At 46.2% G+C, this 25,925-nt stretch overlaps 1 protein-coding gene across 2 annotated transcripts in view; it reads left to right on the top strand.

The window, feature by feature from the left end:
- Positions 1-696: 696 nt before the first annotated feature.
- Positions 697-25,925, top strand: part of Pcp4 (Purkinje cell protein 4) — a 66,224-nt gene continuing 40,995 nt past the window's right edge. The window contains exons 1-2 of one of the 2 annotated variants that reach the window (XM_037209603.1): positions 697-804; positions 1,671-1,775. In XM_037209603.1, the coding sequence (XP_037065498.1) occupies positions 1,680-1,775 (96 nt within the window). In that variant the 5' untranslated portion in view covers positions 697-804; positions 1,671-1,679. Of the gene's footprint in view, positions 805-1,670; positions 1,776-6,410; positions 6,591-25,925 lie in introns of those variants that run through there. The other variant, XM_028879924.2, reaches the window with a different exon arrangement.

Raw genomic sequence — 25,925 nt, 5'->3', positions numbered from 1 at the left:
GCTGAGAGAACATGTCCTTGGTAGGTGAGGTGGGGATTGGAGTGCCTACTACAGCGTCCATGACAGAAGCCAGCCTTGGCTGTGGGCCGGGGGGCACTGTCAATGCACTGTCAACTTGGGAGGTTGCAATAGGGTTCTACAATAGGAGGAGAAACAGGAAGGATTTACTGACAGCTGGAAGTCCAAGGTCAAGGAGTCAGCAGGACTGGTTCCTCTCAAGGCCCCCTCCTTTGTTTGCAGACAGCATCTTCTCAGGATGGTCTCATCACTCTGGGCATGCGCGTGTCCCAGACTCCTCCTATGCAAAGACACGGGTCATAGTGGACCAGAACCATCTTCTGCTCCTCTCTTTAAAGTCCTACTTCCAAAAACAGGTCGGGGGCTAGGTCGTTGACATATCAAACTCAGAGGAACACATATAAACAGGCGCTGTCCCCAGCTCCAGGAGAGCAGGTTGGGGGCACTGTGAATTGCGGACTGGAAAGCTCTACCTGCTCCACAATGGAGACAGGGCCAAATAATTAAGAACACAACAAAGCACAGCTTTGTGAGTTGCCAGGGTTCCCGGGGATTGAGAGTCCTGCCGCAGGCCCACAGTGTAGCTCTTGGCAAATGCCACTGGCCTTTGTGACATAGAAGGCTACAGGAGTGGTCACAAGCTGGTTCCGTGAGCATCACAGACAGCCCTGCTCCCCAGGACAGGCTTACTCAGTTCACTGGGCTGGAAGAGACTGCAGGTGACAAAATGACCTTTTCCACCGTAAACAGGGAATAATTCAACGCTCAAGAAGACACCAGCTTCAGGTAAGTTTGCTACACTGGAGCTCCCAAGAGGGGCCACGTTCCTCCCCTCAGCTGCCTCTCTCTCTCCGCTGACCCTGGTAGCTTGGGAAAGAAGCAGTGACTAAACCCAGCATCAAGGTGGGGGTGGAAGACTGAGGGCATGAAATACACATGATCTTAGATAAGAGAGAACTATAGAGGAGGAAGAGGAGGAAGAGACAGACGGGGTGAGGGGGAGTGGAGAGAAGAGATGAAGAGGTAGAGACGAGGAGGGAAGTTCAGCAAACTCTAATAACACCAGAGGACGAGAAGACACACACATCCATTCTCCAGAACAGCCAGGCAAATGGGACCAAGCGTGTGTGGAGATGGAGGGCGGGCAGGACAGAAGGACCTGACTGCTGAGCCACATCGCCTGCTAAACCCCTACAAGGCACAGCCTCCCATCTTTGCCGATCCGTTTCTCCCATAAAGGCAGCAAACCCCAGTGATCTAGGGTTGGAAGAGGTTTGCTCTGCTAGAATTGAATTAAAAAAGAAGTTTCTAGAAAGCGGGCCTGAAACTTGCAGCATCGGGGCCTTTGAAGGACTCTTTGTCGCTTGCGAAAGAGAAAATTCTTACGTGTTCTTGGGAAGTGTGTCTAGAGTCTTCTTTCTCTCATTAGCAGTCACACTTGGCGGCTGCTGGAATGTTTATGTGCTCTGAAGTAGTTTTGAGTGCTCATTCCTTGCTGGGCTATGTGACTCCTAAGAGCTGCGGAAGTATGAGCAGGGTGGGAGGGCCTGGCCTCTCCCTCTTTCAATGTGTGTGAAGCCCAGATGGAAAGACAAGACTCACAGGCAGTGGCAACCCATCGGTGTGTCGTGACCATTGTCGCATGCTTCTAGGAGAACCCCATGGAGTCATCACAACCCAAGAGTCCCCTTGGGTCAGAGTCCAGTGACATCCAGCAGGCTGGTAATGTTCAAAGCGGCGGAGAGATGAAAACCCAGGTGGGAGCCATGGGCCCTTGTTAGGGTGGGGATGCTGGGGACTGCAGAAGCGCACAGGACTCTCCTGGAAGTTGATGGGGAGCAGGAAAAGGAGGGGTATCATGGAGGCTGGAATCTGTAGTCAAGCCCTGCTGCAGTTCCTTTGTGCCAGTTCAGTGCCAAAGCTGCTTCCTGTACAGGGATTAAGTGCACTGTGTGGGCACAAAGTGGCACCTGGGCCATGAAACATGAAGATGCCAGGCAGCAAAACCAAGAGAAGCAGGAGGGAGGCTAGGGGTGGCCCGCCCCTCCCTCCCTCTCTCCCTCCCTCCCTCTCCTCCCTCCCTCCCTCCCTCCCTCCCTCCCTTCCCTCACCTCCCTCCCTCCCTCTCTTCCTTCCTTCCTTCTTCTCTGGGGATTGTACCTGGGCCCTTGCACATGCTGGCTAGGTGTCTACTGGTAAGCAACATCCTGACTCTCTTGTATTTTGGGACAGAGGCTCACTCAGTTGTCCAGGTTGGTTTTGAAAGTGACATCCTCCTGCCTTAGCCTCCCAAGCAGTTGAGATTACAATAGACCTCCGGGTAGCTGGGGTTACTCAAGGCCTGGCTTAAATTTTTTTTCTCCATGTTTGAAGAATGATGCATTTGACATAAAAGTCTGATTAAAAGCTCCCAGTCAAAAATAGAATGTGCCTATGGTTTCATCAATTTCTTGGCCAAGCTCTGCCCCCTCAGGCAAGAGTATGTCTCTAAAGCATAAGTACACACACACACACACACACACACACACACACACACACACACACTGCACTGTTTTCATAAATTGTAAATTACAAAAGCTGCTTATATTGTAATATAGCAAGAGTGAAACATGAACTGAGATGTAATACACGAAGCCATAAATCTGACTCTCCTCAAGTTATTTAAACATTTATTTCCTAGCTCAACTCAGTATACTTAGTACACACACAAACACACACACACACACACACACACACACACACACACACAGAGCTTAGGTCATGAGAGGCAAAGTCTTAATATTTTTGTTGGAGGAAATTGGACAATGAGGATCAGACAGACATTGATAAAGTTGTATACAAAACTATTTGTCACACCTGCGCTCAGGTTCCAACTTCCTGGTCCATGTGACAGCTACTGTGTGATGTAGTATTGTGTGATCTGTGGGATCCCCATCTGCAGATAGGGTTGTCTGAAGAAGGATTGCACCTGAGGCGAGGCTTTTTTTTCCTTGTTGTTATTCTCTGAGCAATTCTGTACAGCTGTCATAGTGTACAAGTGACCCAGGGGTGGCAGAAAGGACAGAGAGAGTCCTCTGCCAAGCCTGCACTATTTTCGACATGGAATTTGAGCACCTGTAGATTTCGACATCCGTGGGGGATCCTGGAATGGCTCCCCTCAGAGACTGAAGGATGTCAGTGTATAAAATCAAACCGTAACCAAGATGGCCCTAAAAGAGGGAAGGGGCGAGGCAGGAGTGGAAGAAGAAAGTCTGGAAGGTTTAGATGGAGTGAGTGAGTGATGTGTGTGTGTGTGTGTGTGTGTGTGTGTGTGTGTGTGTGTGTGTGTGAGTGTATACGTATATATGTGTATATGTGTGCAAGCATTTGTGTGTGTTTGCATATATGTGTGTACATATGTATGTCTACATGCATGTGTATATGTGTGTACACATGTGTGTTTGCCTTTATCACTGTTTTGAGTGGTTCTCAAATCTGACTGCTTATCAGAACTGCTCAGAAAGGCGAGAGAACATTTACTGTCCTCAGCCCTAGGCTCAGAGATTCTGAGATGTTGGCTATGGAGTTCTTTTAATTCTCAGGCTGAGGGCTGGTTCTCCAGGGACTCTACAGCCCTGAAGGAGTCACTGGTCACCTTAGGAGAGGATGGCTGTGTGCTTGGTGCCTGCTTACTCACACACACGTGCCCCCACTTTCACAGGTGAGTGTGACTGTGCCTTTGTGGGCATGTCTGGTTTTGCTTGTGCGTGTGTTTGCATGTGCATGTCTCAAAGACAACAGGTGCTACTCCACACTTACATGGCCAGGTTTACACCACAGACACAGAGGATTGATGTTAGGGATCAAGACGTTTCAGTGAAGGCTTTCTCTGTGGTCCTTCCTTGGCGTGTAGATGGTGACTTCTCTCTGTGCCTCCCAAGGTTGTTCTCTCTGTGTGCTTGTGCCCTGATTTCATGAGGACATCAGGAGTTTTGAACTAGGCCATTCTAACAGCACATCTTAATGTTGGTTAGCTCCGTGAAGACTCTGTGCCCAATCAGCCATGGTTCAAGCTACTGGGGATTAGTTAATTGGAAAGTGGTACCCAATTCAGGCCATGACAGCTTCCACCTCCTCTTCCATATTAATCCCTAGCAATTGTGCATTCAACTCACTAACAATGCAGCTCTGCCTGGCATGGCCAGTCTAAGCTTTTTCCCTTGGAATCCCAGCATCTGTTTCTTCTTTCCCAAGACCCAGCATGCTGCAAGCATGCAAGCTTTGTGTGTGTGTGTGTGTGTGTGTGTGTGTGTGTGTGTGTGTGTGTAGAAAATTCAGGTCTGCTGCAGCATTTGGTAAGCAGGTAAGGGCTGGCTCTCAGTGACTTCTCTGTTTTTCCTCTCCGCAGCAACCCAGGCTGTAAAACACACATGAAACTGTGAAGTTTGCCATTGAAGGGTTGTGTCCTCACCATATGGCACCCTGGGTTCAAGCATCTCCTGGGAGGGATGGAGTGGTTGCATCTCAGAAGCTATATGGTCTCCTCTGAGGATAGTGAGCTTCCCTTTATCTTGGTTGTTTGTAGAGCAGATAGCACTATGGTCCTGGGTCTACTTCCAGAGCCTGGGGATATCAAGGATATCATGATATTGAGCCTCCATAAGGATGAGTTGGGAGCACAGAGAGGAAGAGGAGGGAGAGGATGAAGAGGGCGTTGTCCTTACTAGTTTATATGGTTAGGATGCATAACTAATTTGTATATAATATACACAATAGCATATGTGTATGTATATACTGTATACCATATTACTCACATCTTTCACTCTGTGAAGTATGTACCCTGGTGAGCATCCAGTGCTTCCACACACTTGGGAATGTCATGATGCCCATGACAATGGCTCTGGTTAGGTAGGGCACCCGTAGGAGCTGTAGGTGAGGTTCTGGCTTGCTGCTCTCCATGCCACACCCATGTGCATGGACTAGAGCGCTTAGCAGAGTGCCTGGCTTTGCTCCTTTGCATTTGGAGACACATGGAAAGATGGCTGTGATGCTGGCATGGGGAACATAAGGCTGACAGCTTGGGGAGGACACAGCTAAGAAGAGGAAACCAGTAGACAGGGTGTAACGCAGGCCCTTCTGGGTGCAGGGAGGTGCTAGGACAGGCACTGGGGACACTAGGAAAGGTTTTGGGGCACTTGACCTGGTCTTTCTAGTCATGTTGATGCTCAATGGGATCAGCTAAAACACAGGCTATGAATGCTCCTCATCTGGCAGACACTACATTGTGGATATCAAGGCTCCCAAGGTCAGGACTGAAGGGGAAAAAAGAGCTTCTAACCCACAAGGCTAGACAGGACCAGGGTGAGGAGACCTTTCCTGGCATCCTGTTCGATAAGTGGGGCTGTGAGAACCCTAAGGGAAAAAACCTGCTCCCCCATCACTGCCGATTGGGACTCAGGAGTGTTTGACCCCAAAGGTCATAACACACACCTGTTTATGTCCTTCCACCCTAGGGTCCGAGCAGACAGACAGATAGGGGTGAGGGACAGGGGACAGAACTGCTACACTCTAAAGTCTGAGGCTGGTGCCCCCAAAGGGAGGAGGTGACAGTGGTTGGAAACTCAGGAGCCACTTCCCACTGGTTTCCCATTGCTCCTCACTGGGAAACCAAATCTGTAAATTACAGACACGTGAGGTATATTCCCCGAGAGCGTGAATCTCATACCTCCCAATACATCAACAGTGGCAGTCTTGTGGCCGGCTGCGTGCCTGTGATTGTTATGTTTATCTCTCCTTTAAATTTAAAAAAGAAAAACCCTTTCAAAGCAACAGGTTTCCTTATGGCCTTTCATAATCCTTAGCTTTGGTTGGCCGTCCCCAGGCCCTCTTCTCTCCCGTTTCCTTGCCCCTCTTCCTCATTTATACCCTCGACCCCCAGAATTCCCTGTCCACTTTCATATCACAGGTCTTATTTTACCCTCCCCACCCCTGTCCCTGGAACCCACCCTCATTCAAATAAACACATGTAAAAAGTTGAAGTCAGGATCTCCATATGAGCAGGAACATTTGTCTTTCTGAGTCTGGCTTACCTCACTTACTATAAGTATTTCCCATTTCCATCCATTTCACTGCTAACGTCACAATTCCTTTTCTTCTATTGCTGAATAAAACCAACTGTACCGCATTTTTGTTATCCATTCATCTGCTGATGGGAAACTAGGCTGACTCTCTTCCCTTGCTGTTGTGGCCAGAGCAGCCACGAAAACTGATGAGCAAATATCTCCGTAGTAGGGTGTCAAATCTTTTAGAGTGGATGCGCTGGTGTTCAAGCAAATTCCTTGGTTCCTGGATGGAAGCGGAGCAGAGACCTGCCATGCAGTTTCACTTTATTCCACTAGGTGGCTCTTTGCACTCTCGGATGTCTGCAGGCGTTCAGACAGGTGAATGCATCTCATTGGCTGGCGGGAGGCATGATGCCACCCAGCAGCTCTTTTTAAGAGAAAAGCCAGGACCAGAGAAACAGCCACCCCTGAGCATTGCCTTCTGTGCTGTTCTGTGGGACCTAGCTGCGGAGTCAGGCCAACATGAGTGAGGTGAGCAACGCTTACACTTAGCCCAGGGAAACCGGGGAGTGAGAAGGGTCCGCACCTCTGGGAGTCTCAGAAACACGAAGGTGCCCAGAGGGGCTCAGGGGCAAACGAACCTTGTCATTATTTGCTTTGAGGATAGAGTCTCCTGATAGCTTGGTTTGAATGGCCGTGTAGAAACTGGTTAAGTTTACAACTTTTGAAATTAGCCATAGAAAGAACAAGGGGTAGGTACATTGTTTCTGATCTATGACTTCGGGCTTTGTACTCTGAGGAGAAAGGTTTGATTACCTCATGAGGGTCTGTGCTTCTTCCGGGGAGTGTGTCCTCATGTGTCTCCTTGGGACACAATCTGAGTGTTAGCAGATAAAGAGCCAGCCACCTGGGAAATCCGGCCTCAGAAGAGGGGTGGGGAGGGGGTGAGGGTTTGGGCTGGGGTGGTTGGCAGCTCCTGCAGCATTGCCGGTGACAGGGACGGCTTGCCATTAATCAGCTAATCAGAGCCCCAGGAAGCGTGCAAAGTCCAAGCCTGAGTGTGTGTGTGTGTGTGTGTGTGTGTGTGTGTGTGTGAGAGAGAGAGAGAGAGAGAGAGAGAAGAGAGAGACAGACAGACAGACAGACAGACTGCTACCTCTGAGACACCAGGGGTGTTACAGAAGAGCATATTTCAAGCTGAAGACCCTTCTCTGATTATGGTTATATGTATACAGAACATGTTATTCTGGGGGAAACTGGTGGCTTGCATATTTTTCTCTTAAGAAGAGATTGTAATCTCTCCCACATGAAGATTTGGGGTTATACAATGCTATCCTCTTTCAACCAGAAGCCTGGGCAAGTCCGTTTTCATTTACCCTTGGTTGATACTTAATTACTTTGAGAGATCAGTTATCGTCTTCGTATTTTATTTAAAAAATTGTTTGACAGATGGGTGATCTTTTTTTGGAAGTCTAGAGTAGAATTAACAACTTCAGAAATCGAATGCCTCCTCATGGCTCTCCTCTCTTTGACGGGAGGCTTTGGATATTAACAGGAAGAAGGGAGAGGTGGTGCTGCACTGAGGCACAGGACGTGGGACAGAGCCAAGAGCTTGGGGGAGGGGGGTGGATCTGGGCTGCGAGATGGGAGTCTCCTGGCAACCCTGGGGACAGGAGCCACAGTGACAGCCATTGGTTGCCTCGTGGTGTAAGTGCTGAGAGCAGTGTGCCAAGAACTCCTACATGTGCCCCCTTCTGCGAGCCTCTCCATACCCGGGGCAGTCTGTGATGGACAGATGAGGAAACTGAGCCACAGAGCAGTGACTGACTGATTCAAGGCCACCAGCCACCAATCAGGAGATCTAAGGGCTAGACTGCTCACGCTGAAGTCGTTGGTTCCAGGTTCCTGATGGTGTCCAAATGCACATGGGGCTCTTTGAACAGCTGGGGCAGGGAGGAGCAGAAGGAGGCGAGTATCTGGGGAAAGGAAGCCGGGGCTCCGATGAGCAAGGGCTTTGAGGACAAGGTCTCTTTTCCTTTCTGTGTGGAGGGTGGGTTTTCTTCCAGGCTTCACTGAGACTTCAGAAGCACAAGGCTTAGAGAAACCTCACCTTGTTTGCAGTAAGAAGGGGTGGTCGGCTGTGTGGTCAGCTTTTCCCATCCATAACTCAGCAGACCAGTTTTGCAGCAGGGACCCTTCTGTGTCAGTCAGCAACTGGGACAGTGCCCTTCCACTCATTTCCTGTGGAGGCTCATGATGCTAGGGAGGTCCTCTGGGCCCTCCCTGGGCACTCGGCAGATCTCTTGACCGTGTGTGTTTCCAGGGAGGAGCTCTGTCCCAGAGTGTGACCCACAATTAAGATCACAACCTCCCTTCTGCTGAATCTGTATTTAGGGCAATCTCACATACCCCATCCTGTCCCAGCTATCCACGAGACAGTGTCATAGCCTGAGTGTTCATTCCTTCAAACCCTGTGGGTGAAAATCCCTAAAATGCAGACTCTGCATCTGTGTCCCCAGCCCTTCAACAAACACCCCAACATTCCCTTGTCTCCATCTCAGCTTCTCATCCACACCGCTGCTCCTGAGCTCCCCCTGCTGGCCAGTCTCCAAGTCCCTGGCTGATGGTGTTCCTCAGAAAAGAGGAATTTTATCCTTTGACTAAAACTTAAATCTGCTTTAAAATTTAATAAAGGGGACAAACCGCTGAGGAACTGGGAAGGGCACCAAGTCCTAAGGTTCTCTTTAGTTGGATGAACTACACACATGGCTTCTAGCATGAATAACTCCTAGGCAGGCCTGGAGTTATTATGTGCTTATATGACTAGTTGTCAGTCAAAGCAGAGGTATGGCTGTTCCTCTGCCCTCAGGCTTATTTGGTATTTGGGGGCTGGAGCCTGTGTGTGTGTGTGTGTGTGTGTGTGTGTGTGTGTGTGTGTGTGTGTGTGTGTGTGTGTATTGTAAGTCTCCTTCTGCAGCTCTCAGGGTTCATTGTAGCTGCATAATCTCCAGAGATCTCTCACTTTTCCCTTGAGTAAATATAAACCTGGGCTGGCTGGAAGAGACCCCGAAAAGCCAAAGGCTCCCTGGGGTCAGCTCCCTGTCCTTCTAGGACTTCTGGCCTTGAAGAGGAGGAAGGGACAACAGGAAACTGGTTCCGAAGCTGGCTCTAAACCGGACAACTTAACACAGTGTGGTTTTCATACCTCAGAACCGTTATTTATTGTTTCACTGCTGGGGGATTGACATGTGTCAAGTAGAACAGCTGAAGTGTAGAAAGGGACTTGATATGCTGTGTTTGGTTGACACTCATGGGAGACCTGCCCTTTACTAAACAGAAATGGAGGAGGAGTGGATTGTGGGGTGGGGAGAGGGGTTGGGGTCAGGGGACAGGGACTGGGAGGAGAGGAAGGAGGGGAGACTACAGTCTGGATGTAAAATAAATAAAAAAAAATAAATTTATTTAAAAAAGCAGAACAAAAAATAAGTATAGAAAGGAAATAAATCCAAATTTAGGGCAGTGTCAGAGTGAGAGAAGAGGTGGTTTGGGGGCATCTGCTTTTCGTCAGTATTAAAGTATGTCAGGTGTGCTTGGGGCCATCTAGGAGATGCACTGGGAAATAATTTTGTAGGGATCGAAATGTAGGCTTAAATCTAGTAACCACATTTGAAATCTTCTCAGCAAGGCCCAAGGTTACAAAGTACCATGGGCAAGAAGGAAGAGCCCCCCTTTGCTAAGAAGAATTCCTGGGAGCAAATATAGTGTCCTAGGTTCTCACCGGGGGTTTGCTTTTAAGTGGCTTTTCAAACCAAACCAAACCAAACCAACCAACCATCCAAACAAACAAACAAAAAAACTAATTTAGGAGAGCCTGGCGTGAGATTTTAATGGAGAATGGATTTAAAACATGACATGCCCTATCACCCTGTTTGGAAAGTATTTGGCGAGACAATCCCATTGTATATCAGACAACAGCTGTTAGTTAGACATGAGACCATAAGCCTCCCTGGAGCTCTATCCTGGGCTCTTTGCCTGTTTTGGCTTAGGTGGGATGGGTTAGCCCAGAGCGAGGGATCTTTGGTCCATGTAGACACTGGCCACAGTGAAAGGGCTATGCCTGGGCTATGTGCTTGAGACAAGATCACAGACATTCAAGGGCATATGCGCACACACATATATGTTTCTCAAGCACTGAAATGGACCCGTTGCCTCTTACTGAAAACAGTGATCTGGAAGGAAAGAAGAAAGCAGGGGCTGACTGTACTTCAGGAGGCTCCCTGCACAGGAATACTGGGAGAAGGCACAGAAGATGGAATTAGAAGTAGATACTGGTTTAAAATATGCAACATTGGCTTGGGGCCTCACACAGTGTGCTCTCACGGGAACTCAGTGTAGAGACAGATGAGAAGATGAAAGGACCCAAGGTGAGAATTAGAGCTGTAGTCCAGACTCTCAGGACTTCACTGCCATAGCGAACTGGAGCCAATACGCTGCGTGGGTGATTGGGTTTGGAGAAGGGCTGCGTAGCTTAGACCAGTGGTTAAGCTTGGATTCTGAGAGTTATAGACAAATATGGTGTTTTCAATGGAAGGTCGAATGGCAACTTGATTTCTTATGTAAGTCTGGCCTCATTTAGGAGAGCACATGAAGTAGGGATATGGAAAGATCTAGTGAGATCCACGTAGTAAATTTTTATTACCATACATTATTTGTACAAATTAATGGATTTCACCATGTTATTTTCAAATGTGGACTTTGCTCATGTTAAACCACACAATGGTAAACGTTATTTTCTCCCTTAAATGGGGGATAGTGATTACAGTGTAGGTGCCCAAGGCTAGGCACAAAAGTGTGTTTTCAGGGCTGGTGATTGTAGTGGTTTGTCATAAAACTCGCTTGCTCAAAATGCATCTCATTAACTAAGCACCCAGTGCTTTCTCTTTTGAATTCTAAGAATGAATGAAGGCAAGGTGCATTGTTGTTTTTTTTTCCAGAGAGAAAGCTGAATACATGACTCAACATTGATTTTATTAAAGGTTTGGTGGAGGTGGTGTGATCCACAGAAAAGAAAACCCAAGCTTGTGTCAGGCAAGCCTCTTGAGTCCATGATGGACACAGCCCCTGCACTAGCGTTTAGACTGTAATTTCTTCCCTCAGTGCTCTGAGAGGTCTTATTCCAGTGAAATTGTTTGTGCTTCCTCAGTTCTCAGACTGCGGGGTGTAGGAATCATTTGAACACAAACGTAGAACCACCAGCTCCAGGCTCAGGGTTTCTTACTAATTTCTGTGAAGCATTTAAAGGCTGCAGGTGTACAGATTTGTATTCCCTTTGTCTCTGGCTTCCTAAACCCAGCTCAAGCCAGCATGCTCTTAAGGCCATGCAGGTGCACTGTATGGACTTGAAGCATCCTGTCAACCTGCAGATGGGGAGAGGTAGTGCTCCAGGGGTGGAGTTGGGCTTGTGTCCAGCAACTAAATGAATTAGTGGAATTCCAGTGTGGATTATCAGCTGCTATGACTGATGCTCCAGGGCTCTTTTTCCAGGCGTTCGTATTGATGTAGGATGTGTCAGCAGGGGACAGAGCCTGCATTTTGTTCTTTTCTCCGAGTCTGAAGCCCGAGTGTGCCACTCAGATTTTTTTAGGGGGAGATGGGGTTGTGGCCATACACGAAGAACACATGCTCTCATAGAAGCAAAAGAAAAGGAGAGAAGATGGGGGGAACCCCAAGAGAAAGAACACTGGGCATTTGGGAAATGCCAGGAAAAGTACAGGAGCTGAGAGGGGGGTCGGCTCGGACAGAACAAATCTCTGTTAATCTCCTCTGAGATGGACTCACTTCAGAAGAGTTGAATGGACTCTAAATGAAAAGGACATAGACGGACAGAGCCTGGGTCGGCTGGAAATTGGCTCTACTGTATTGACACAGAATTGTTTGGTTGTGTGAGAGGAGAAAGTCTAGGCAGATCTTTCATGGTAGGGCTTCTGGCATGAAGACAGGCATGTAAATCACAGCATATTGTTGGAGGAAAAATATGTCTAAACAGACGGAAAGCATGTTGTAGATGTAAATATTTTAATCAACAGTTAAAATTAGCTATCAATAATCATCAAATTGTTACAGCAATGAAAACAGGTATTTTAATTAAAACATTTGACGGGTTTATTATTTCTTATCATTAATGTTATTTTTGTGTGTTCATATGTGTGGGGGTGCGTGTACTTGTGTGTGCACATGGTGGAGGCTAGAGGACAGTCTCTAGTGGTGCTCTTCAGCTGTTCAGCTTTCTTTTGAGAATGGCTTGGAGCTTACAAGTTGGCTGTGCTGGCTAGTAAACTCAGGGATCTGCCTGTCTCCACCTCCTAGTGCTGGGATTAAAGGTACCCACTGCCACGCCTGGCTTTTTATGTGAGTGCTTGGGATTTGCATTCAGGTTCTCATGCTTGTTTGCAAAGTATTTTTGCTGACCAAGTCATTTCCCCAGCCCCACATTTGGCTACTTTAGGTACCAAAATATGTTTAGATGTTTAAATATTTTAAACAGGACTGTACATGGAAGGCGACCAACCCAAAAGCATTTTCTTGGGGTGCTCCCAGGTGGAGGAGTCCCTTCTACACCCACAGCCCTGTGATAGACCCCTGCTCTGTTGGCCTCAGCCTTGCACTTTGGCTATGCCATTTTCAGTCTTTAAACTGAAGTGAGGTACACACCTCTCTTCAATTGAGTAGAAACATGAAAAGTTCATGGGTATAACCAACAAAACTAACCTGCCACATCCCTCGGTGGCCCAAACCCATAAATCTAACACCGGTTTCCAGGGCTGCTTTCCGTGACCAGTTCAGCTTAAGTTACACACATTGGGAATTAATCTGCCTGTTATTGTTTGTGCCTCACAAATAGTTCTAAATCTCTGCATCAGGATCTCATGGTGTGACTTGTCTTTCGGTTTCTGAGAGAGAGCACTTGCCCAGATTTACAGCATTGCCAATGGAGATATCAATCACCCGCTAACCTCCCATGTTTTCTATTTGTTCTTAACCTGCCACCTTCTAAGTAAAACAGAGACAAATGAGAATTGTAGGGCATGAAAACAAGCCTCCATGCACAACAGGATTCCTGCACAGAGCATCTGGTTGGGGTTCAGAGTGGATTGTTCTTCCCACACAAAGGAAGCCATTTTCACAGTGTAAAGTAGTGAGACTAGGTGCAGGGAAGTACCTCATTCTTCATAGTTTCTGCCCTTTTTTGTAGACAGTCTTGGCTACAACAAGACTCAGATGTCAGACATACCTCTATTATCCAGTCACTGATCTGTTTCTGACCATGCAGTAACTGGGCTGGGATCTGGGCTGACTTGAGAAAACATTCCTCCTGATACTAAAATACAACTTATTTTAGTGAGGTGTGACCAAAGAAATAGTCATATGACTCCAGAGCACCACACCTGCTCTGGGGTCAAATGCTTAGCAGACTAGCTACATTTTTTTTTTTTTTACATAATTTTTGGAAATGACAATGCATGTGAACATTTATCTAAATCAAGTAAGAGTAAGCATACAATAAGGAAATGCATCCTCCCTTTTCCTAAAATCCTTTCAAAAAGCTAGTACACAAGTCTGTCATGTGACTAGATTCCAATAAAAAAAAAAGTGAATTGGAGTTGACAGGTAGCTGAGTTGGTAGAGTGCTTGACCAGTGTGCACCAAGCTGTGATATAAACACATAAATGGGACATGGTAGTGCATGTCTGTACTGCCAGCCCTGGGTAGACAGATGGAGGCATGTGGATCACATGTTCAAGGTCATCTTTGCTTATATAGCAAGTTTGAGGCCAGCAAACAAAACATTAAAGAGTTTTACCTACTCTAACATGGAAATGTAGATGTTCCCGAGTCTACAAACTGGTCACATCTGAGCCTGGGAGTGACTGTTCAGGGCTGGCATCTGTACTGGTATGGGGTGAGTGTCTGAAACACTGTAGAGACCCAGAAACCTGCATACACCCAGCTGGAGCAAGAGCTTGGAGACTTCCTTTCCAAAGAGTTCCATGTGGGACGGCACACCTAAGTTGGGATAGCTAGTGGTCTGCTGCCATTCTGCCCCTGTGTCTGAGGACTCCTCTGTTGCCATCACCACTCTTTCCCCTCCCACCTCTGACTTTCCGCTTAGCGTGATTGCCCTAACAATGATGCTGTCATCAACACGTCACTTTTTGGATTGCTCATGCCTCTCATAGACATTGACAGGACAATAGAATAATGTCCCCCAAGGACCTTGGGGTCTCTGATATTCTGTCTGGTTAAACCCCATCATTGACAATTTTTGTACATATATGCATACTCAGTTTTGTTTCTTTTAAAATTATGCTTATGTGCTAATGTGGTTTAGCTATGCCTGTGGCATGGTGTGTACTAAAAGCCACTTACCTGACATGGAGAGGTGCAATTAGTTAGACAGGTGGTGTGATCTGAGTACTCTTCATGGAGCATGAGGCATTTGATGTGGCATAGAAATACTTTCAAGGCATGTCATTAAGGAGGTTATCAAGGACAATTTCCAGCTGTGAGAGTCTCATGACACCCCCATAGAAAGGGAAAAATCCATATCAGTCCAGTTGTTAGCTGTTTGTGAAACCCAATCTTTAATGGCTACCACCGTAAGTAGATATAAACATAAACCCTTAGTTCTCTTCAAACCTCAGAGGTATTGATACAGTGATCTGTGTCAATGATACCCCCAGAGCTGTGCTGTGTACATGTACAGCTGAACATGGCGGCTGTGCTCCTACTGGCTGGTGTCAGTTTAAGAACGATCAACACAAGGAAAGACTGTGGCTGTGCATAGAAGTCAAAGACTTGAAGGAGACTGTGTTAGACACATCACTCGAAGTGGTCATTTTCATTTTTCATTTGTTACCACCCATCTCTCTACCTACCTACCTATCATCTATCTACTGTTATCCATCTATCTATCTATCTATCTATCTATCTATCTATCTATCTATCTATCTATCTATCTATCTATCTATCTATCTATCTATCTATCTATCTATCTAATTTATCATCTATCTATCTTCTATTATTTATTATCAATCATCTATATCTATCATCTATGTATATATATATCTGTCTGTCTGTCCACTTGTCTTCTATCCATCTATGCATCAATCAATGTCCTTTCAGTTTCCCTCAGACCAGCGTCTTGGGGACAAATGACACTCCTGCTGCAGCCTTACCAGTACTTGGGACTCATTGGTACTTTTCACTGGCTTGAAAGCATTCGTTTTTCATTAGGGGACCGAGTGACCTGAAATTAATCTTGTTGAAAATCTCAGAGCTCTTGAGGAAAAGCTGCTCTTGTTTTCTCTTCCACATTTCTCATCCTATTAAATTTCTCATTTTCTGTCATATTCTGGAAGCTACCCACTACCTTTTGTACCGGTCTCACTTCCACTTAAGTCTCTGCAAGAAATAATTGGAAACAACATAGTCCTGGTTATTTTTCTTAGTCTCCAGCAAAAAGAGCCCCATAGAAGTCTGGACAAAGCCAACTTTCTCTCCCAGACTCTTCCTGGCTTCCCAGTGGTTCATTTTCTGTTCTGATTTCTTTGCCCCCACATCCCAGTCACATATTATCATTACTATGCCCATGGAATAGTTTGTGGAGATGCTGTGGGCAAAGTTTACTTTGGTCTTGTAGAGTTTTCTTGGCTATGACTTTAGACCAACCACTTCCATGCCCCACTCACCTCCCAGGGCTCTGAGTAAGAAAGAATATTCTATGTCCCAGAGAATGCTGGCCCTTGTTCTGATCAAAGCCATTGCATATATCATTGACAAGCACACATATGATAAGCCATATTGTTTCCTGTCCTCTACGAGTGAGACCTTATAAGTGACTGTGTCTTCCACACCTTTTAATCCCTAGCCCACAGCATTGAACTTCCTCTGGTGGACTTCTGGTTACCTGTCACACACTGCTGAGGGGATGGAAACACACAGTCCCAACCTCTTTGAGTGGAGAGACAGAGCCACATGAGATTGATTCTACTATGGCTTCCACATGGGGCATAAGTGTCAGGGAAACATTAGGTGATTTGTCACTGTGCAGGGCTGAGAAGAAGAGAGGCGAGGTTCAGCTACCAAAGAAGGGAGGACTCGGTTACTGATGAGGATCACATAACAGTTAGTAGATCTTAAAGGATTAATATTTTAGAGCCAACTGAGAGGTTATCCATAGTCACATTGTGTGAGCTATGTTTAATTTTAAGCTCCCTGTCTTGGAATCTTTTCCTGTTGCTGTGATACAGAGTTCTGATGGTAGCAACTTAAGGGAAGAAGGATTAATCTCCAGGTACAGTCCATCATGCCGGGGAAGTCATAGCAGCAGAAGTTCAAGGGAGCTGGTGACACCAAACCCACCATCAAGATGCAGAAAGGGAGGAAAGCAAAGGAGATTGTCTCCTCTTATGTAATCTGGGACTCCCCTCCTAGGGAAGGGTCCCTGTCCATGTTGAAGATGGGTCTTCCCGCAGGAACTAACATAATCAAATGACCTTCCATAGGCACACACAGAGACTCTGTCCAGGAGATTCTAGACTTTGATCACGTGGACACTAGCCATCACATGCCCCAATGTCAAGAATATCCTAAAACATGCAGAACACATTCCCATTCTTACTCATAATAGAGAGGCTTCATGGATTTCCACATCACTTAAAAAACATGAAGAGGGAAAAGTTTCCTGTGATATATTGGCGATAGGTCACAAAAGTGCAGTCAAATATATTTTTCTTGGGATTTTACACCTTGCTTTATTTTGTAAGGTTTACACATTCTAATTCTGAGAAAGCTGGTGAATTTAGACCTGTCTGCAACTGATCTTCCAGGAGTGCTGGTGCTGATTCATGATGGCATATGGTTGCATTCTTTGAGCCTTCGGGCCCCAGGTGGCTTCCTGACCATCATTATTATTCTCTTCTTTTTAGACTTTGCCCTCGGATGGACTCAGCTTCTATTTATAACTCAGTTCCCACATCTGCATTAGCCCTGTGAAAATCTCTAGCTAATACAGGACTATCTCTCAAAAACATTTTTTTTTTTCTGTCAGTGTTCTCCACATTAGAAATGTAGGCTATTTTGCCTCTTTTTGAAGAATATTTCTTAAAATAGCTGTAGCAATTTGTCAAACACCTCCATCGAATACCTCCTTCAGGTTCATAGCTGGTTCCCCACCTCGTTGAGATTTAATCTCTCTCATCTTCCACACTGGCCTGTTTCATTCTAGGGACCACCCTCCCTTTTCTTTTTTTAATAAATTTCCATGTCATCATTTCTCTGCTGAGTTCTTGCCGAGAGTCAGTTCTGGGAGAGACTCATGTGAGCATTTCCCTACAGTTGAATTCTGGATGAAGACTTTGAATTTTCACACAGAAAAACAAAAACAAACAAACAAACAAACAAACCATGCAGCCTAAAGTGATTTTAGAGCTGTGAGAAGTGGTCTCAGGGGATCTCTGTTCTGGCTTGCTGGGTCCCTTCAGAATCACAAAGCTGAAGTGAGACATGGGAAAGGGCCAGCAGATCTAGCAGAAAGGGAGAGATTTAAAAACATCTGTTTTTTCATGTTAAGCTGTTAAGCTCACTCTTTCTCTTCATTTCTTTCCCATGGCTCTTTTGAGGTGTTTTAGCTTAAGGTTGGGACATCTAAGAGGACTGGAATCTGACTGGTGACAATTTGTGAAAAAAAAAAAATAGAACTTCCCTTGTTAAACATGCTTAAGAATGTTAAGGTGTGACAACAACATTATACCCAATTTGAGGTCCTCCCCCCCCCAACATTTATTTATTTAAAAAAAGGTTGTTTTTTTTTTTCATTTACATACCAATCCCAGGTCCCCCTCCCTCCCCTTCTCCTGCCCTCCCACCTTAACCCTCCCCCATTCACTCTCAGAGAGCCTAAGGCCTCCTGTGGGGAGTCAAGGAAGTCCAGCATACTAAGTTGAGGCAGGACCAAGCCCCTCCCCCCTCTGCCAAGGCTGAGCAAGGTGTCCCACCCTAGGGAAAGAGCTCCAGAAAGCCATTTCATGCACCTGGGATAAGTCCTGGTTCCACTGCCAGGGGCTCCCCAAACAGACCTAGCCACAACACTGTCACCCACATTCCAAGGACCTAGTTTTGTCCCATGCACGTTCCCAGCTGACAGGCCAGAGTCCATGAGCTCCCACCAGCTTCTTTTTTAGGGTGTGGTATGACACAGTTGCCTAAGTCACTTTACCCTGCAGACAGCCCTGGGTAGACATAAAAGCGTTGGTAGCTCTTTGATGAAAACAAACAAAGCTTAAAAGGAAAATGAAAGAAATGAAAAAGGAAATGTAATTCTGTCACCCTGGTGGGTCGGGGGCTTTAGACATGCAGTCTGTTATTTCTATGTGAACTGGAGACTGAGATGGCCCATGTCTGACCCTAGAAGCAGGTCTTCTCCCCAGTCTGGAGAGGCTTCTGGGCTGACTCTGAGGAACCTAGTGTGTGACGCTCAAATGAGAAATTTGTTTGTTCAGGGGTCAATTGGCTGACCCTGAGAATTGTTTGAGCAGTGAGGTTACGAAATAGATTAAAAATGTGTGTGTGTGTGTGTGTGTGTGTGTGTGTGTGTGTGTGTGTGTGTGTGTACCTGTGTACCACATGCATGTGGAGGCGAGAAGACAACCTTGAGTGCATCCTTAGCAATGCTGTCCACTTCCTTCGAGGCAGGGCCTCTCACTGAACCCGAAGTCCATCAGTTAGGCTGGTTGGCCAGTGAGCCCTGGAAATCCTCCGTACTCTACCCACCCAGCACTGGGATTACAAATATGCCATCATGCCTGGCTTTTCCACGAGGGCTCCAGGGATCTGCACTCCCAGCCTCATGCTTACATTGCAAGCATTTGGCCACCTGAGTCATCTTCCCAGCCTTTGGCCTGCCCTCTCATCTGTCTTAACTTTTAAGTATTGAACTATGATAGCTAATTTAGGACAAAACATCATCCTTTCTTCCAAAAGTATACAACCTCAGCCTTCTACCATTTTGTGAAGTTATTTTCATTTAAGTGGGGAAAAAAAATCTGGCAATTTCTTTAATTCCAAAAAGGAAAGTCTCCCACTTTGGAAGCTTGGCATCCCCTTCGGAGAGGAACACATTTAGCACCACACAGTGCTAAATAAGCATCTTCGTTCAGCAGGAGATCAGGAGGCTTTGGCTCTGCAGGAATGGCATTCGCGTGGGAGTTAGGAAGTCCACAACCACATGGCCCATAGGTCAGGAGTCACCAAGGGCTCTCCCCACTCCCAGAATGCTGTTCTCACAGGTGCATGACACAAGCCTGCGAATCTGGCACCACACGGACCCTGCCCACAGGTGTATTCACCATCATGTTCTAAGACAAGCTCATTTTGTTTCCTAAAATGTAACTGTGTGTAACGTCATCCGTCTCGATGCAGTTGCTTTGTTCTTAAAATAAGGAGGGGCACAGATGACCCCAGTCTGCACGCAGATGGACTGAGTTATCTGTCCCACCAGTGGTAGAAGGCATCTCACAGTCCGTGCCCTCCACCTTCTAAGTCAAGGCTTTCCCCTGCAATGAGGCAAGGCAAGAGTCAAGCGCTGGACTTCTAAGCTGGTCTGTGTAAGTTCCATCATCTCACTTGGTGGTGACATCCTTGGGTGTACTTCCAAACCTCTTCCTATCTCTGTTAGCTGGGACCTTGGTGTTGTACCTTCCGCAGGGCCATTTCCCTGGCAGTGCCAGAGTTGATGCTCTTTCAAAGAGGAATGCACAGTCATTTGCATTTGAAGACAGAGCCTTAAACTGATAGAAGAAATGAACATGTGTTTGCCAGACTTGAGGTATCATCCATTCACTCAGCCTTACTCTGGGGTTCTCCTGGGTAGCAATGGATTTGGCTTGTGTCTTTTCTTTCCTCATATTCCTGCTTGTTCACTTGGTGAAGAAGTTGAGCACAGCAGTTGGTCTTTGTTGGCTCAGCCACAAGAGGGTTGATAGAGCCAGAACTGGAGATCTCAGCAACCTGGATAGGTGGGCATGCAGGGACAGCAGAGAGAGATTCTCCAGTTGTGTGATTTCATTCAGAAATCATGATGGTTGATGTTGGCTCTCAACTTGATGACATTTAGAATCACCATGGAAACAGAACTCTGGACACATCCGGGAGGGTATTTCTGGGTTAACTAAGGTGGGAAGATTCACGGTCAATGTTAGTGACACCCTCCCACAGGCTGGGGTCTCTGAATAAAAGGGGGAGAGTGAGCTGAGCACCAGCCTTCTTGTTGTTGTTCTCCTCCTCCTTCTCTTCCTCCTCCCCCTTTCTCTCTCTCTCTTTTTTTTTTCTTTGTTTTTTGAGACAGGGTTTCTCCGCAGCTTTGTTGGTCCTGGAACTCACTCTGTAGACCAGGCTGGTCTAGAACTCACAGAGATCCACCTGCTTCTGCCTCCCTGAGTGTTGGGATTAAAGGCATGTGCCACCACCGCCTGGCTATTTTCTGCTTCTTGACTGTGGCTGCAGTGTGACCAGCTGCCGCACACCCCTGCCACCGTGCCTCTGCCACTGTGACCGACTGTACCCTCATGCCGTGAGCCCTCAAATTGTAGCCAAAATAAACCCTCCCTCCCTCCCTCCCTCCCTCCTTCCTTCCTTCTTCCTTCCGTCCATTTCTTTTGTCAAGTTAGCAACAGGAAAGGTAACTAATACAGTGCTCTCCAGTTATTCTTTGTTCTTTTTTGAGCACACCCAGCCCTGCACTTTACAGGGCATATCTATGATGGGATGGATGATGGAAGACAGGAATAATCTTGTTACTGTTGACAGCAGTGAAAAGATGCATCTCTCTCTGTGGCCTGTTTCTGATATCTCAGTTAATCCCATATGAGTGAACATTCTTCTCCTCTGGACTTTGGAATGTAAAAGAACTGAAGGAAATCACACCTTACAGGAGGCAGACCTGGTGCTTGTCTTAATTGCCTTACAGCTTGGCTTTCATTCAGTCCTTGAAAACTGGCTCTGCCTGTTGGCTTTTTTCCTTCTTATCGTCTTCACAGGTAAACATCCTCAAATGAGCTGCTGTAGGTGAGCTGTAGGTGAGCCTTGTTCCTGCATTTGTCTTTGCATCGGCAGGTGTCCACCCTCTTTCTTACTTCTGCCCTCTGGCTGGTCATCAGTTACTTCTCCGAGCAGGGAGAGAAGCAAATCTCTTCTGTTCTGCTCCTCTCTGTGGGTGTCAGGTGACTTCCTCTGCATGTTCTGTGACAATACAATCATAAACTCCTGGATATCCATGCCTCTGTCTTCTTTGTCAAGCACAGAAACTGTGACAAGCATGTAGATGGCCTTTACCCCAGCGACCTTCGCCAGGAGGGTAAGCTAAGGAAATGACCCCAGAGCAGGCAGTCGGTGGGGGAGGTGGGTGGGTGGGAGGAGTTGGGTTTCTTTGGATGAAGAAAGTGTGATATTCCACAATCTTGGGGTTTTCAAGGAGGGCAAGGGTTCATTAATCCGACAGTTCACGTGGCCTTCATCCGACCTCTGACTTGAAGTGACAGAGTCCAGTGTACACATGAGATGGAACCATTAGGTTCTTTCAGTTTTCCACCCTCAAGATGTTCTGGCCATCAGCACATCTCCCTCCTGTGTTGTCCCTTTCTAGAAAAAAATTACAATCTGTAATTTGTACCAAAATCACAAAGCATATCTGTGGCAGAATCAGGGGTCTAGGGAAACTTTACTGGGATCAACAACTGAATGACTGACCCAGAGAGAGGCTGCAGCTTAAAAATAGTGTTCTATCTTTGGAATCTCATAGTAGCTGTAGGGACATGCTGAATTTCATGCTTTTTAATTCTCCTTGAAGAAGTTGACTAGAAAAAGGAACCATGATGCTGAGGCACACACTTAACAACATTCAGCCATGTATGGGATGGATGGTCACTCTTGGTCTTCCACTGACTGAGCCAAATGTAGCCATTTTTGTTACTGTAAATATATATATATATTTATATATATTTAAATATATATATATTTCATATATAATTTATATATGAAAAGAAACAGCCCTACTTCTTTAAAAGCCTGTATTTTCCATTCTTAAGCTGTGTGTGCTGCTCTTTTTGGGGAGTGATTCCTGCGGTGTGAGCAGTCAGTTCTCACAGCTCCCTGGAGGTGATGCCTTCTTGTTCCCATCTTGTGGATGAGCAGACTGTGGCCCAGTGAAGTTCACTGTCCTTTGCAGGGTCACAACTCTAAGAGTGGCTGGGCTGGGATACCCTGGGTTGTCTATGATCTCATTTTTTGTTGCTTTAAGTTTTGTGTGTCTGTGTTGTTGTTTGTATTTTTAAGCTAGACTTCAAAGGTATAGTTTATATATAGTGGCATTCACTCCTTTCCCTTGTGTGTGCTTTGGCATGTCTGCAGTCTTATCATTGAGGGATTGACTGTTGCATCCTCCTGAAAAGTCCCTTTGCGTTCTTAGGGTCACTTCTTCTCTGGCCCCCTAGGCCCAGTCCCTGCCTCCTTCACTAGTTCCGCCTGGGTGAAGTAGGCTCTAGTGTGGGACCCAAAGAAGCCCACAGTGCCTATAATTTCACACAACAGATGGCCTCAGGGGCTTGGAATGATTAAACATTACACAGTTGGTTTCTCCTGTTCTTAGGTTTCTAAAACTACTGGTGTCTTGAACCCCAGACATGACATGTTTTCTGTATAGTCATACTTTGTATGAATTTGTAAATTGGGCATAGTTAAGAGACTAATGCTGAATAATGAAAAGGAGCAATTATATTAATATATTGTAATCAAAGTTGGGTGACTGTGTACTCTCTGTTTCTGTTTCTGTTTCTGTGTCTCTCTCGGCTCCTCTCTATGTCTCTATATCTCCCTCTGTCTGTGTGTCTCTATCTCTCTGTGTCTGTCTTCCTCTACCTCTCTCTGTGTGTGCCTCTCTCTCTCTCCATATCCATCTCTCTCTGCCTCTATCTCTGTGTCTCTCTGACTTTATGTTTCTCTCTACATATCTCTCTCCCTGTCTCTGTCTCTCTCTGCTCCTCTCTCTCTGTGTGTATGTCTCTGTCTCTGTGTCTCTGTGTGTTTTTCTTTGTCTTTATCATTAGACCACACTAATATTTTCAGATCTATGTTGATGGAGGAGACCAGCTGCAGTGGTTTTCAAATGGTGCTTTATAAGGACCAGTGAGAGTCAAGCCAGGCATGGTGTCACACCTGCAATCCCAGTACTCAGGAAGCAGAGACATGTGGATAAGGAGTTCAAGGCCAGCCTTGACTACAAAGGAAGGTTCAGGCCAAACCTGGGCTACATAAGACCCTGCCTGAGACCTTCCCCCATCCAAATGAATAGTGGAAGGATTGGAAATGTAATGAATGACAAGACCATGAGCAGGCTCATTGTGAATCAGCATCACATACTGTTGCTCGAATTTCTAAAAGGTCTTTTTATAAAAAACTGGGTACCAGATACTGGGGTGAAAGCTGAAAGATCAAAGAAGCAGAGTAAGCCACAGCTGCCACCTCTTACCTCACCGACTCCTCAGCCTGAAAGAAGCCTAGCTGAAAGGGACGCTTCTGCCGAAAAGCCTTTAGTTCCTGTCTCCTCACACCTTATCTACCTTTCTCTGCCCAGCCATCACTTCCTGGGATTAAAAGCGTGTGTGCTTCCCAAGCAAAAGCATAACATCTCAAGTCCTGGGATTAAAGGTGTGTGCCACCACTGCCTGACTCTGTTTCTCTCCTAGACCAAGTCAATCTCATGTAGTCCAGGGTGGCTTTGAACTCAAAGAGATCCAGACGGATCTCTGCCTCCCGAATGCTAGGATTAAAGGTGTGTGCCACCACTGCCTGGCCATTATGTTTAATCTAGTGGCTTGTTCTGTCCTCTGATCTTCAGGCAAAGTTTATTAGGGTACACAATATATCACCACTTCACACAGGGAAGGCTCCTTATTTATGGATCAACTGGTTTTCACTTCTAGTCATGAACTCATCTTCCTGCCTCAGCCTCTCCAAGAGCAGAATCACAGGGGCATGCCACCATGCCCGTCTCCTTCCTTCCATATTAAGCCCCATGACCTGCCCCTGCTCCAGAGGTCTGTGTAACTACATTTTGGGGACATCTAGAGAAACATCAGACACCTTAGAGAAGACAGGGAATGAGCCTTGGGACTAGTACTGGCCTTGGCTCTATGTGGATGATGTCCTCTCTCTGTAACTGTGTCTGTGGTCAAATTGTCCCTTCTCAGAAAGACACAGTCACACTGGATTAGGGCTCAAGAATAGCTCTATCTTAGCTCAAGTACCTTGTGAAGACCTTCGCACCAAACAGCTTACATTCTGAGGTATACAGCACTGAACACACAATGCTGCAAAAGTTACGGTGAACTTCACACAAATTAAAGAAACATCCAGAACCTTCTATGCCATCTCTTTCCAGGGAGGATGGCAGCATTGTGCTCATCACTGTGAATCTTTGTCATGCTAAGCTGATAAACACAGCCAAGTGGTTTTATTGGCACATAGAAGGTCCATGGGCACGACAGCTTAGGGATGTGTACTTCAAATGAGCTGGACAACATGGTCCAGACCCTTCACATGGTCAGATCTGTGCAATTGGAGCTCCACACTGACCGTTGACTCGTGTCTGCTCTTTTACACTGCAATGCACACCTGTGACCAAAATTACATTTATATGGCATGCAGCCACATTCATAAAACAGACTGCATGTGTGCTCACAAGCAAAAGACACAAAGAAAATAGACTGAGATGTCCACAGGACTTCACCATGGTCATGGTTAGTTGGCTTATACGTGAGATTTTTGCTTTCTTCCTCGTACATAAAAACCAGGAAGTTCTAGATAACCGTTCCCACTTTTACAAATAGAAAACTCTGAAAAGAACACAGGTAGAATGAAGGTGAGTTTTGTTTGTTTGTTTTGGTGAAAGTACTAGTTTTTTTTCTTAAGTGTGTATATCTCTGGAAGTACTAATTAAAAAAAATATATACAGCTGTGAGATAGAGTACACAGTGAATTTCACTGTGGTAACTCCGGGGCACCTGTCAATAAGGGTCTCTGAAGGTTTTTGCTGGAATCACAGGTGTACCATTTAATTCCCTTACACAAAGGCCAGGTGCAGGTGCTTGGAATAGCGCCCTGGCAAACTTCAGCCTCTGAGCATCTCGGAGTTGAAAACCAGGGCACAGAGAAAGAATTGCAAAGGGGAACGCGCTTGCCTTTGAAAACCTCATCACTTTTTTTTAACCATTTTTTTTTAACCTTTCCAAGCTGAAGTTTTCTTTTGACATTAATTTCTACTCCTTTAGGGATTAAATTAGCAGAGCTTTTAATGCTCAAATTTTGGAATGTTACTAGAGGAGTTATGACTTAAAAATATCAGCGGCAAGAAATTAAAGCTATTCTCTTCTCGTCATAAAATGTGGGCATAAAAGTCTCTCCTGCTCTTCAGGCAGACTCAGGGACTTTGATAGGAAAGGTGCCTTTAATGACAAGCTTTTGAAGTTCCGGAGAAGCCACTTGCTTAATGATCGCTGTGGCCCCAAGCGCTCATCAGCAACCTGCTGGCCGACCCAGCTGTCGCCCGCTTCTCAGTTCAGTCACTGCAGGCTTTGCGTCCCTGCTCGTTTAGACTCTGAACATCTAAGAGGCTCCTGGTCCTTCATCAATAAAACATTAAGTGTGATACCGCAGAACCACGCCTTTTGTTTCCTCATAAACACGGGGATCAAAAGCAAGCGGGGAGCAACTCTTAGAAGGGCTTGCTGCGATAATTGGGGAGCCTTCTCATTT

Source organism: Peromyscus leucopus, chromosome 12 (assembly GCF_004664715.2).
Source record: "Peromyscus leucopus breed LL Stock chromosome 12, UCI_PerLeu_2.1, whole genome shotgun sequence".
Taxonomy (NCBI): Eukaryota; Metazoa; Chordata; class Mammalia; order Rodentia; family Cricetidae; genus Peromyscus; species Peromyscus leucopus.
This window is presented reverse-complemented; position numbering and strand designations above follow the sequence as displayed.